Source organism: Mesoplodon bidens (genome assembly GCF_964165515.1).
Source record: "Mesoplodon bidens genome assembly, chromosome: 15".
NCBI lineage: Eukaryota > Metazoa > Chordata > Mammalia > Artiodactyla > Ziphiidae > Mesoplodon > Mesoplodon bidens.
Genome location: NC_138171.1, coordinates 62722593 through 62736479, shown reverse-complemented (window position 1 = coordinate 62736479; position 13887 = coordinate 62722593). Strand labels below are relative to the sequence as shown.

The following is a 13887-nucleotide window of genomic DNA, read 5'->3' as shown; positions in this document are numbered from 1 at the left end:
TATCTCTGAGCCAAAAATTTCATTTCTGATTTATGGTGATTTTCTTAAGAACTAAGCCAGCTGGCAGAGAGGGGTCTACATGCTTGAACAGTTTATGTTTTATTCGCACAGTTTGTGGTTCCCGATTCAGAATTTAACATTCTTCAAACATTCAAGTCCAGTGGAAGTTTTATCAGATTCTTTCCAGGACAGTGATTTAATTTTCACATTGTTCTTTAAAACCATTTATAAATCTACAGCATTAGTTTTAGAATTGCCATCTCCGAGTGCTCTTCGTAGGGAAACAGTTTCTGGTTGTGACGAGGCACTTCTTCCCACGGGATTCCAGCCCGGCCTGGAGACAGAACATATGCGTCTCAGGATGTGGGGTTTGGGGATGGGACACCACCCTATCAGTGTGGGGCTTTGGGACAGGCCTGGGGGTGTGGGGTACAGACTACAGATTTCCAGGCCCCATCCAGACACCTGGAATCAGCCTCCAGGGGTGGGACCAGGAATCCCATTTGTAGGCAGCTCACAGCAGCCACGTTTGCTGCGTCTGCCCACTGGGCCGTGTGCATCCCTGGAAAGTCACGGTCCCGTCTGGGTCCTCCATCCCGTTACTGGGCACAGCTCAGTAGGAGCTGAGGTTTGAACCCACGTCTGCCTGACAGCTCAGCCTGGTGCCTTCAGAGGCTGGACCTGCATCAGAGGGGCTCATGTCCTCTGTGTAAGCACAGATGTCTGACGAGCCCCTGGCAAGAATTTTGTCATCAGTTTTTTAGGAATGAAAAATTAGTATTTATAAGAATGAAATACTAGACATACAGTGTATAAGTGTCATGATACTGCCGTCCGGGTATAACATGTTAATAATAATATTAATTGGTGTGTGTGGAGTTTCCCCATATGTGTATTAACATGACAATTATTTTTTTTTAATAAAAATGAGCTTAAAAATGAGTTTATACTGTATATGCTGTTTAGCACTCAGCTTTCTTAAAATACAGCGTGGATATTTTTTCACATAAGCATCTGAAGGACTTGGTTATTTCTCGAGGCCAAACACCCCCTGTCAGTGGGACACGCTGTACAGGGGTGGGCTCTGGTCCTCTCTGTCAGCAGAGGCAGCTGTGGGAGAGCTTTGCTTGGGGGGTGGGGGATTGGGGCAAGCACAGGGCTCTGCACTGCTGCCTGGTCATGTGTGGGAAACCTTGGTCAGGCCTGGCTCGTGGTGGGGACTGCAGGGTGGGGGTCATGGGGTGGGGGGTGGAGAGTGGGAGCTGGCTGCCTGGCTTCAGTCCATGGGTGCCTGGGTGATTATTCAGCTGCCCTGCACCCCGGTGTCTTCACGGGTGGGACAGAGGATGGCAGCACCCCGCCCCCCCAACCCCAGGTGCTAGAGGGGCTGACGCGGGTCAGGTCTGAGAACAGTGCCCGCCTGCAGCAGTGCCAACTCAGGCAGACCCCACCCCCTTCTCTAAAGCATCCCTCATTCTTCCATTTCCTGTGCGCTTGATCTAGTAACAGCAGCTGCCGTTTTCCCGAGCACACCCTTCGTGCCAGCCCTGTTCCAACTCTGAGGTGGATGTTTCTGCTGTACAATGAATGAAGACCTGGAGAGGGGTGGCCCAGCTCCACCGGGGACCCACCTCCAGAGCCTGCTCCTGACTGCTGTGTGGCCAGAACTCATCTACCCTGATACCAGCTGGCATCCACCATCCTTTCCGTTTTACAGGCAAGAAAACAGGCTGGAAGCCTCTCAAAACCTGCCCTAAACACACAGTAGGACTGCTGGTCTCAAACTTCCGAGATCACCGCGTCAGCCGTCTCCTCCCCAGAGCACCAACTCCCTGGCCCTGGCTCCTCTGCTGACCTCCTGGGCGGAGGGTGGGGGGTCGTTGGCCCAGCACATTGTGGTCTGGGGCTTCCTGGCTAGTCTCCAGGGCCCCATTCTTTTAATTTCCTGATTTCTGCCTCCCTGGAGTCCTGTGTGTGGCCAGTGCAGTGGCCCTGCAGGCCTGGGTGGCATCCCCTCAGAGTCAGCAGCCCACCCAGGGGCCCGGGGCTCACCCAGCTCCGTGGTGAACAGCTGACACGTCTCTGGGTTGCGGATGGTGAAGGCAACGTAGGCGTCAGGAGCCCGCTGGTCCTTCTGGCAGGCAGAGAGCTTCTGCAGGACCCCGACCAGGGAGAGGACAGTTTCTGGGCAATACAGCACATCTGCGATGAAAACCCCAGGTTACTGAAAGGGGCTCCTCCAGGACCCCAGGATGGGGGCCTCTGGGTTGTGCCGACATGGGCAGCAGGGTGAAGGCCTGCAAAGCAGCAGTTCTATTAGGTTTGTGCTGTTGGACGGTAAGAAAATTACAGGGGTAAAAAGAAAAACCCTTAGCAGAGAAAAAACTGCTGAAAGACACTGCAACACGTGAAAAATATCCAGGACTCACTGTTGTTCCTTTAAAAGAAAAAATCAATTCTCTGCCTATGGCCTGTTTAGAAGATGCTTAATGAAGCAAACCCTGAGTGCCTCAGACTTCTCGTTTCCTTCCTGTGGGGGACAAGCCCCCTCCCACCCACCAGCCGGGCCTGCAGGGGTGAGCTGCTTAGCCTCTGTGCTCCAGCCACTCTGGGCCTGGGTCTCGGCCATGGCCAGGCCAGAGCACAGTACCATCAGCCAGATGGGGCTGGGTGAGCGCCGTGGACGGCAACGGTCCCGTTGGTGCCCACACCATATGCCCCTTCCCTCAAGGGTCCCATCCTTGCACCAGAGTGGGTGGTCCCTCCTTGTGGGACTCGTTTTGAGGACCTAGGACAGAGATGCACAGGCAGAGCCCTCGGCCTCAGGGACACACAAGTGTGCACGGAGAAGGAAGCAGGTGCTGACAGAGGTAGGGGCACCCAGAGCTCCTTCCCTGACCCTCGGCCTGGCCCAGGCCACGCAGAGGAATCAGGATCATGCCATTCTTTGTGGTCCTGAAAGGACAAGGCTGCTGTGGCCACTTCCGCCCCCATCTGAAGACAGAGGGTGTAGGTGGGGCCAGCTCGGCTCCCTTGCTTTGTGGGGCTGCTCTGGCATATTCATTTAGGTTCTGGATGGCAACTGAGAGGCCTCCCTCAGGCTGCTGGAGAGGGACGTGAAGTCCGTCCCAGCCTTGCTGGGAAGAGCTGGTTCCTTTATAGGATGGACCATTAGCGTGGCAGTAGGCGTGGCCACTGTCTCAAATGGGAGGGCTGTGGCTTTAGGGCACCCAAGAAGCATGCTCTGTGCTTCGATGTCACCCTGGCGGCCCACACGACCCAAATCCCATCATTCCTCCCACCAGGCAGCGCTCACCGTCCCCTTCCCAGCACTGAAAGCCAGGTGGAGCTTTAGGGAGGCCACACTCCAGTGGCCTGAGCTGGGCGGTACCTGCGGCAATGACGATGTCCGGCTGGAAGGCAGCAAGCTGAGGGACCGTCACAACGTCCCAGTCCACCCGGGCCACCGTCACCCTGGGGCTCTCTGCATCGGCGGTGTCGTGTCCTGGGTGCTGGGCCAGGGCGGCGACATTTGGCTCCAGTGAGAGGCCATTGAGAAGGATGTTCCCTTGGAGCTGCTCAAGGACATGGTTGTGACAGTCGCTGAAGACGTATGCTCTGGGCCGGCACATCTTGCAAATGGCCAGGCCCGTGAGGCCGGCTCCACTGCCAAGCTCTAAGACAGTCCTGCATGATGGGGAGAAGCGGCCGTGTCTGTGATCCCCCTGTGGCAAACCTCCCTGGTGCCCAGCCCTGCACCCCCAGGTCACCTGTGAGCAAAGCCCGCTGCGTTCTCCATGGCCCACTCCGCCAGGTAAAGTGCGGCGTTCCACGTGACCAGGCCTGTGGTGCCATGGGAAATGATGGCCGTGCTCTCGGAGAGCGTGACAGAGTCCCCGGAGGGCTAGGCAGAAACAGGGAGAGAGGATTAATCTGGCAACCAGGGCAGGCGTGGATCACATAAGGAATTAGAATTTGAGTCTAAATGTGATGGGGAGCCACTGGCGGGTTCTGAGCAGGTGACACAACCCTCGTGAGCTCAACGTGTCAGTGGAGACAGAAGAGGGAAGCAACAGGGCACGTGGTAGACTCAAGGACAGTGACCCCAGAGCCCACCTAGGAGGGAACCTGCCTGCTCCGGTAGTGGGGGTGTGAGGGCCCCGAGGCAAGGCCTGAATGGCTACTAGAAACACTTAGAAATGTGTGACAATAACAGAAAACATCATTTCAGAAATAAAGGCTACTCAAAAAAGCATGAGCATAACAACAAACCAAAACAGAAAAACAGATAAACCTTAAAGAGAAACAGGAAGTGAAAAGGAGCGAAATTTTAAAAATCAAAAAGAAATTAAGAGATTGTCATGGGTTCAATTGTTGCCCCCCAAAATTCATATGCTGAAGTCCTAAGCCCCAGCAACTCAAAATGTGACCTTTTTTGGAGATGAGGTCTTTTTTTCCTCTTTTTTTGGCTGCACCGTGCAGCTTGGGGGATCTTAGTTCCCTGACCAGAGATTGAACCCCTGCCTTTGGCAGTAAAAGAACAGAGTTCTAACCATTGGACCGCCAAGGAATTCCTGAGGATGGGATCTTTACAGAGGGAATCAAAATAAGGACATAAGGGGACCCTAATCCAATCTGACCGTGTCCTTATAAGAAGAGGACATTAGGACACACACACAGGGAGAAGATGGCCATCTGCAGGCTGAGGAGAGAGGCCCGGAGCACATCATTTCCTTGCAGCCTCAGAAAGAAACAACTCTGTCAACACCTTGATTTTGCACTTATAGCTTCCAGAACTGTGAGATGATAAATTTCTGTTGTTTAAGCCACAAATTTTTAGGTACTTTTAATGAAACGAAAGTAAAGAACAAATACTAAAAATTATAATTCAAGAAAGCATTCCTGAGAAAACAGATTTGAAATGAATATTGAAAGAGTATACACTGCACCCGAGGTCACTGACTCAGAACGATCACAACCTCGAGACGTAGTCTAATAGAATTACTGGACTTTAAAGAAAAAAAATGCTTTGGCTATCTAAGAGAAAAGGGCATGTGACATAAAAGGGAAAGAAAATTAAATTATCATCAGGCTTTTGCACAATGATGCTTTATGCCAAAGAAAGTGGAGAAATATATTTAAGAGACTCAGGGAGAGAAGGTGTGAGTCAAGATTCAAGTAAAAATGGCTCAATCTGTTATCAACATGCAAGAAGTCCGGGAAGGTCCATCCGACGAGCCCTTCTTCAAGAACCTCTTAGAAAATGAACTTGAGACAACCAAAATGGCTACAGAGACATCAATATACGGACCAATACAGAGACTGAAAAGAGACTACGGTATGTGCCTGAGGTCGGTAATGTTTCTGCCCGTATCCCTGGACCCTGTGATTGTGCTGTGCTTCTTGGCAAACGGACTCTGAAGATGCATTTAAGGTTACAGAACGTGACATGGGGAAATGATCCTGGATTATCCAGGTGGGCCCGATTTAATCATCAGGGCTGATGTTTGGGAGATGCAGAAGAAAAAGAGGCAGGAGGGATTTGAAGTGGTTGCTGGCTTTGGAATCAAGGGGCCATGAGTCAGGGGGACAGGGCAGCTCCTAGAAGCTGAGAACCGAACCACCCCAGGCCAAGAGCCAGGAAGGAAACGGAATCTCATTCCTGCAGCAGCAGAAATCGCAATTGTGCCAATGACCTGAAGGGCCTGGAATGGTCCTCCCCCTGGGCCCAGTCCTACAGACACCCTGATTTTAGCTCTGTGAGACTCAAAGAGGAGTAAGCAGCTGAGCCCAGCAGACTTCTGACCTACAGAACTGGAAGACAGCACATTTATGTTGCTTTGAGCTGCTAAGTTTGTGGTAATACTATGTAACGGCTCTATGATGACTATGTAGGGAGAATGAGGGTGGCACATATAAAAATTTATGCTGTTTTCAGTAACCACAGTTGGTGTGAGGGATTAGTGCTGTTGTTCTGAGATCGCTGCACGCACGAACAATACGGGATAAGCCAAAGGCAGTTGGGGGATATCCTAACATCATCCCCATGCTCTTGAGAACCAAAATTTCCAGAGCAGAGCAGAAGAAAGGAGATAGGGATCCAATGCAGAAGAGGCTGAGTGAAAACCCTTCTGATCCTGAATCAGAAACATCAATATGGACACATGAGGTATTTTCTCTTAAAAAGTATGGATATGTATCTCCACCCATTATCCTAGCTCTGTCCACAGAAAGGCCTAGACAGCAGCAATGATCATCCCTAATGCCCAGACTGTGGTCTCTAAATATCATTTCCCACTAAAAGAAACTAGGGCTTCTTGAAGACATGGCTGATTCCAGGTCTGGGGCAGGAAACATACAAGATGAGTCTGGAAAAGCTTGACATAAACTAAAGTAAGAAAACTATGAGGTGATGTCAAAGGACTCAGAAGCCTATTTGAGGAGACTTCCCTGGTGGCGCAATGGTTAAGAATCTGCCTGCCAGTGCAGGGGATACTGGTTTGAGCCGTGGTCCGGGAAGATCCCACATGCCGTGGAGCAACAAAGTGCATGCGCCACAACTGCTGAGCCTGCGCTCTAAAGCCCGCAGGCCACAGCTACTGAGCCCGCGTGCCACAACTACTGAAGCCTGTGCACCTAGAGCCCGTGATCCACAAGAGAAGCCACTGCAATGAGAAGCCTGCGCACCGCAATGAAGAGTAGCCCCCGCTCGCCGCAACTACAGAAAGCCCATGCGCAGCAGTGAAGACCCAATGAAGCCAAAAATAAATAAAATAAAATTACTTAAAAAAAAAAGAAGCCTACTTGAAGTGACTCAAAATAGCACATTTTGAGCTTCAGTAACGACACGATTTGCAATGGTTTGAACCCCTACTGGGAATGATAGGAAACCAATTCACTATCTTGAAAAGGAAAGAAGTCTGTATTCTGCCTTTCCTCTACTAGCTGTACCAGTAGGTAACCAAATACGGATGAAAGGAGGCATTTCCTTATAAAATTTCTCCAGCTAATGAATGAAAACAAAATGATAGAAAAATTACTGGGACTTCCCTGATTGTGCAGTGGTTAGGAATCTGCCTGCCAATGCAGGGGACACGGTTCAAGCCCTGGTCTGGGAAGACCCCACATGCCATGGATCAACTGAGACTGTGTGCCACAACTACTGAGCCCACGTGCCACAACTACTGAAGCCCATGTGCCTAGAGCCTGTGCTCCGTAACAAGAGAAGCCACCGCAATGAGAAGACCGCGCACTGCAACAAAGAGTAGCCCCTGCTTGCTGCAACTAGAGAAAAGCCCGTGAGCAGCAACGAAGACCCAACACAGCCATAAACAAACAAACAAACAAACAAATAAGAAAAATCACCTCTTTGCATCCTTCAGTGAATTAATGAGTCTAAGCTTTAAGCACCCACAAGTGCTACCATGAAGAGGATAAAAAATAGATGATGTGCCTTCTAGGACCCACGTTGTTTTCTTGCCAAAGGGGTCAAACAGACAAGAGTCCGAGTGGGCCTGTGAATCCAGCCGCCGATTTTCGGGGAACAGAGGACAGAGGAACAAGCTGAACAGCACCACGTGTGTGCAACCAAAAGCCAGCCTGTGGAAAGCTGTCCAGGCCAAACTGCCAGGAAGAGAAGGAGCTGGGGGGACCTGCGGATGAAGGAAAATTTTGAGCCAGACCTAGTTAATGGGCAAGACTATGTCCAGAGGTGCACATGGCAGTGGTACGACCTCAGAGTGCTTACTCTGAAAGAGAGGGAGGGCTGGGATGGGTCAAATAAGGGCTTTGTGGGCTGGCTGCCAAAGTCCTTGGCTAGATTGGCAGTTACCATGGTGGCTGCCTTGTGACAATTCGATAATCTAATTCTTTTGCATGGTTTTCTGTATCTTTGTTTTAAAATAAAAGGTTAAAGGAGAAAGAAAACAAAAACTGTTGTGTGTAGAATGGACTTCTGTGGGGTAAGAAGCCAGGTGACCAGTGAGAAGGCCAAGCACCAGGTCAGCCTGGTGATGGTGGCAGTGGACAGCGGGGAGAGACTGCTGTCCTGTAACATCCATCCATCAAATATTTATTGAGGTCTGAGCGCCAGGTCGCTGCTGTGCAATTCATGTGTGTTACCTAATTTAACGCCAGTCACCCCATAAGACAGGTGTTATTTGTTGAAGTGCTTGGTTTACAGGTGGGGAAACCGAGGCTCAGGAAGGTTAACTGACCTCGTCTAAGACTACAGAGCTGAGGAGTCAGGATTGAAGCCACGTGAGGCTGACTGGAGCCTGAATCAACTGTGTGTGTGGAGGAGGGCGCATGTCTCCTACCAGCAGGTAGCTCCGGTGGCACCGGGTGGGCTCCTCGGCTGTCAGGATCTCCGCCAACGCCTCATACAGCTCGTCCAAAGGCTCCGTGTGGGTAGCCTCGTGCTGGGGGCGGGCAGGGCGAGAGCTTCAGCAAGAGGATTAAGTTGACCCTCGTGAATCAAACCAAGGTTCCACCTGCTTGCTTTTACTATGACTTGTAAAAATGGCTGGAGGATTTTCACCAAATTTGGAGGGGAGACTTGGGATGTGATTGACTTAATACAGATCACTTGGTGGGGGAACCTGGGGGGCCTCAAAGAGAGGTGTAGAGAGGGTGAGGGTGAGGTGTAGTGTAGGGCAGGAGAAATGGGATATGTGAGAGCTGGCAGGACAGAGGGAGAAGGTGACGTTTCCCACACTCAGGGGCTCCTGGTAGGAGTGGGAAGGTTCCATGGGGGACCAGGACAACAGAGGAGATGCAGCCACTCCTGGAGACCCCTCAAAGCACAGAGGAAGTACCCTGGCCCCTCCTTTTCTCCCCCCCTCCATGGCTTCTCATTGGTGGAACCCAGCTGGGAGCAGTTGCCTAGGGAGCTCCCTGCTATATGGGGATCTGTAGAGCAGGCAAAGAGTATGGGATGGATCTGAGCTCCAACAGGCAAAGCCCACGTTTGGAGAGCCAGCCAAGTCCTAGATGCTGCCTGGTTACCAGATGGACAGTGCCCATCACTGACCTTTCTGATGAGCTCTGAGAGAAAGCTCCAGGCATACTTCACTGACGGTGGATGCTTCCTGCACAGAGGATGCTTCACGGTCTGTGACGAGGAACACAGTGTGGGTTGCTGGAGAGACTCCGCCTTAAGTCTCCCACGAGCTTCAAGTGAATACAGGGCAAACCCCAGTTATCGGATTCCTGGAATTCTGGCCCTGGGTGACCCTTATGCATCTGAAAGAGTTTAAGATATAAGCCCTTTCCTAAAAACATTTCTCAACTACAGTGGCACAGACCATGGCAGTGTTTCTAATGCCCTTTCTGGGCAGGAACATAGGGCATACGGACTCAAGCTAACACCCTGCTGTAGACTGACCCTTATGCATCTGAAAGAGTTTAAGATATAAGCCCTTTCCTAAAAACATTTCTCAACTACAGTGGCACAGACCATGGCAGTGTTTCTAATGCCCTTTCTGGGCAGGAACATAGGGCATACGGACTCAAGCTAACACCCTGCTGTAGACTGAATATTTGTGTCCACCCTACATTCACATGTTGACTCTAACACCCACTGAGATATCAGGAGGTGGGGCCTTTGGGGCATGATTAGGTTATGAGGGTAAAGCCCCCATAAATGGGATTAGTGTCCTTATAAAAGAGACCCCAGAGAGCTCCCTTGCCCCTTCTGTCATCTGAGGACACAGCCAAGAAGACAGCGTCTTTGGACCAGGAAGTGAGCCCACACAAGACACTGAATCTCCTGTCACCTTTATCTTGGACTTCACAGCCTCCAGAACTGTGAGAAATAAATTCCTGTTGTTCACAAGCCACTCAGTCTGTGGGGTTCTGTTATAGCAGGACTAAGACAGGCCCCTTCCCAGAGCAGCCAGCAGGAACTCGAGTTTGTAGTGAGGACAAATATGGGACTGTCTGGCTCCATGGAAGGGGTGAGAGCTCCAAATGGTATATGACAAGGCAGATTCAGCACCTGCCCTCCTGGAGCTCACACCTCCGGCTGGAGTGCTGTGCTGGCCAGGACAGAGGAAGGTGGGGGCTCTGCCTGGGATGTAGTGGAGAGGGAAGGGGGCTCTGAGGGCAACACTTCGGCTGAAGCTGAGAGAAGCAGAGAGCAGGGGAACGAGTTGCAGGCAGCTGAGTAGCTTGTGCAGGCCCCCACCTGGCATTTTGGGAGGGAGGGCAGGGGACGGGAACAGTGAGAGTAGGGCCTGTGTCACATGGGACCTGCTGGCTGGAGGGACGTGATTTTACTCAAGGGCAACAAAATGCCCACACAACTCTTCAGGGGCTTGGCGGGTATTAGGTTTTAACCTTGGGGTGAAAAATCAGAGCAGACTGCATGACAACGGCCTCAGAGAGGTCTGAGCTCGCAGTCCTGAACTGCTGGATCTCCTGGGAATCTTCCCTAGCTTGGCTGCATCTTCTCGACACGGTGGTCAGATGGATACTCTTGGTTCACCCTCCAGACAGGAATTCTGACCTTGGGCTCTTTGGACAGGACCAGTGGTTGGAGAGGTGTGTATGATTCCCATGCATTTGTACACAAAATGTACTCTTCCGGAGCGTTTTTTCCTTGGGGTAGTGTCCACAACTTTGGGTTTTCAGAAGGATTCATGATCCTTAAGAGGGTAGAGAGCCCGGATGCAGTGTGATGTACACCTGACCCACATGGCCAGGGGCAGGCAGAGTGGGACAGGCCAGGCAGTGGTGGTCCCTCCTCTACCCGCACCCAGATGCACCTTGGAGTCCAAACCCCACCTACAAAAAGCAGGGGCCCATCCACAACTACAAAAGACACACGGGTGGGCAAGACTTGCCTGCTTCTTTTCCCCTTAAACATAAAGAAAAAAAGTCTCTGAGCAGCTAGCAAATGCTAGAAGATGTTCCTACAGCTGTCATCTCCACTTTCTCTGTGGATGGTTTAGAAAAACATCCCCCAGGTTCCCTCCTCTCATGCAGCTTGTTGTATATTCTGATGTCTTTATCTAAGAAAACAAAAGAGCCGGAGCTGTCTGAGGTGCTCACACCCAGATGCAGCATCTTTCTTTTTAAAGGATACGTGTGCACCTGTTACGTCTTCGTGGGCAAATCAGGCCACTGATGCGTTCCAGTGATTCTGTGATTCTTACCTTCTGCAAAATATCCAGCAGCAGCTCAGAGCCTGACGAGTCCCTTAATTTCTCTTCTAGGCTCTATCCAAAGAGAGAGGGGGAAGAGAAAGAAATCTCAAGGGCATTATCACAGGAACATTAAACATGCAATGGGACATGCTGGCAAAGTGCTAAGTGATTTCTCCCCAGGGACCTGGGGCCAAATGATGTGGAAGGCACAGGCAGCTGAAAGCCTGACCTTGAGAAGTTCCGGGTTACACCTGGATGAGTCAGAGAAAGAACATCAGAAGACAGACTCTTGGTTTGCATTAGCCCTGGCAGCTTAGCCTTGCCTGGGTCACAGACCAGCTCTGTGGCTGAATTGGAATTACAGGGGGAGCCACAGCATTAACACCTGGTGGGCAACCTGAAACCTTTCCACGGCAGGTTGGCTGCTTCACTGTTCAGGTCCCGGCTCTATGTCACCTCCTTGGAAGGCCTTCCCAACTCTCCTAAATTGATACATTTCTTTGTTTTATTGACTTTCCAGCCACCATCATCTCCCCGTGTTTTCTTGCTTATTCATTTACTTTTATTTTATTATTTTATTATTTTATTCTCTGGCTCTCCCATCTAATCAGGGCTTTGTCTGTATTCTGCTGATCCTGGTGCCTGGCTTGTGGAAGGCATTCTGTAAACATTTGTTGACAGAATAAAAAATACTAGCTAACACATATTCATGTAATCCTGACAACAGCCCTATGAGGTTAAGCATCATTATACTCCCATTTTACTAATAAGAATATGAAGGCACAGAGAGACGAAGTCACTTGCCCAAGGTCACACAGCTTGTGTGGGGTGGGGCAGGGCCAGAATTCAAAGCAGGTTGTCTGTCTCCCAGGTCTGAGTGCTCCAATGCTGCTCTCAACTTCTTTTCTAGTCAAACCAATGGTAAGAATAGTTCTCACCACATGGGTGCTGTGGGTGAGCCTAAGTGAGCACTTAGCATGGGACTGGTGCAGAGTAAGCACTCACTCATGAACAATTATAGTCGATATGAATTGGGCCCACTGGATGCTGTCATGAAGGTTTAAATCTGGGGTTAAAAAATGTACACATTCCTTTCTGACGGGAAATGATCTCCCAGAATGCTAAATGGTTTATGTCAATGAAACACAAATGACTAACCTCCACTCTTAAGATGGGACAGACCTGGGGAGGAATATATGTCCAAACTGAGTCATCCCAGTGAGTTCACCGCACTGGAATTATGGATTATAAAGGACGCATTGTCATTAGAGCCCTGGCCTTGGCAGAAAGAAGCTGCTGCCTCGGCCATGCGCCTCTGTGTGAATGGCAGGTCCCCAAGGCAGGGAAGTGAGCTCTTTCGTCTCTTTCCTGGACTGTTTTGTACCTCCCTGTCTCTTCCATCAGCTGCCTCTGAGAGGGCTTTGTCCAATGCTGCTGACACAGATGAGAACACCCAGGCCCGAGGGGTCTGTGACCTGGTCGCTGAGTTCAACGCAGCGTGGTCTCCCGCTGCCCCGAGGACGTGGGCTGTTTAAATGAGCAGCAGCAGCTGTTACCCAATGGCCAGGATAATAACTGGCTAAAAAAAGGCACAAACTGTCCATGACCCTAAAAACCCAGTGAAAAAAGGAGTTGGGAGGAAACCCCGCATTCCTTCAATTCGTGGGACTCGGTCTGCAGAGACAGCGCAGGGCGGGAAGGGACCAGGGGAGGAGGGAGCTGGGGGCTGAGCGCAGGGTGGGCCCACGGGTGCTTAGGTGGACCTCCTGCTCCCCGCCGCCAGCCCGCGCGGGCCCCAGCGATGCCCGGGGAACCGGACGTGATGCCGGGGCCCGCGAGGGAGCAGAGACCGCCGCGTGGCGGGGCGAGCAGGGGTGAGGCCGGAGCCCCGCCCCACCGCGCCCCCACCGCCCCCCACCCGCCTTCCGCGCTCCCCACCGCCCACCTGCCAGGGGAAAGAGCTCAGGGCGCGCGCCGCCAAGAAGCGGCGCTCGAAACTTCGCAGCAGGGGCGAAGCCTCAGCGCTCTCCTCAGGCGCCATGGCGGGGCGGGGCCGGGCCGCCGCGTTGCCCGAGAGACGGGGGGAGCGGGGCTACGCCGGGAGGCGGCCCGAGGCAACGCGCGGAGCCGGGGTGGGGCTTGGGGCAGGGCCAGGCGCTGCTCGGATCCTGGGAGGCGGGGCTTAGGGAGGGAGCCAGGGTTCAGGAGGCGGTGCCAGCTGGAGGTGCGTGTGGAGGTGGGCGGGGGTGGGGTGGGTGGGGGTGGGTCGAGGCGTTGCAGGGGTCCTGGGAGGAGGGACTTGGGAAAATTGGAGGCGGGCCCTGAAGGCGAGCTCTGGGGCAGATTTGGGGCCTGGGAGGCGGGGCCCGGGTCGGAGGGGCGGGGCCAGGGTTTCGGTGGGGTGGAGTCAGGGTTTGGCGCCAGGTTCCGCTGGGCGAGGCAGCGAGAGCTTTCAGTCAGGCCAAGGGCCACGTAACCATTCTCGCTGTTCCAGCACCTTCTCGAGGGTCTTTTTTGGCAGGAGCCCTCTGGGCAGACGCGTTGTCCCTTGGGCTTACTCCTAGCCCTCCCCCGACCCCTCTGGGACTGCGCCCTCAAGCTCAGCCTCGTGTGCGGGCGTCTCCTCAGGTCTGTGGGCCGGTGGGCTAAGGCTTTCGCAGACTTTTCTCGCCTTGGTAAAAGGCACTGAGGCAAAGGTGTTGGTTGGCAAACTGCCGCGTACACGGGGGCAAGGAGAGAC

General features: G+C 52.3%; 1 protein-coding gene across 2 annotated transcripts; it reads right to left on the bottom strand.

Moving 5' to 3' along the window:
• Window positions 1-76: 76 nt before the first annotated feature.
• EEF2KMT (eukaryotic elongation factor 2 lysine methyltransferase) lies at window positions 77-13235 on the bottom strand. 2 transcript variants are annotated; one of them, XM_081257850.1, is made up of 8 exons: window positions 13093-13235; window positions 11157-11219; window positions 9032-9112; window positions 8319-8420; window positions 3771-3904; window positions 3392-3687; window positions 2053-2202; window positions 77-334 (listed from the first exon to the last, which is right to left on the bottom strand). In XM_081257850.1, exons 1-8 carry the CDS (start codon window positions 13186-13188, stop codon window positions 234-236), a joined length of 1023 nt encoding a protein of 340 aa, XP_081113976.1. In that variant the 5' UTR covers window positions 13189-13235; the 3' UTR covers window positions 77-233. The 2 variants fall into 2 exon arrangements, with proteins under 2 accessions (XP_081113976.1, XP_081113977.1); XM_081257851.1 differs by lacking the exons at window positions 8319-8420; window positions 9032-9112.
• Between the last annotated feature and the right edge of the window lie 652 nt (window positions 13236-13887).

Bases quoted from the DNA above. Each gene is read 5' to 3' on its own strand.
- EEF2KMT (XM_081257850.1), bottom strand. From the start codon at position 13,188: ATGGCGCCTGAGGAGAGCGCTGAGGCTTCGCCCCTGCTGCGAAGTTTC. The intron at 3,905-8,318 runs GTAGGAGACATG...GTTTCTGCCTAG, and splicing joins GCCACCGGAGCTACCTGCTG to CCCTCCGGGGACTCTGTCAC. The intron at 3,688-3,770 runs GTGACCTGGGGG...CCCATCATGCAG, and splicing joins GCAGCGGGCTTTGCTCACAG to GACTGTCTTAGAGCTTGGCA.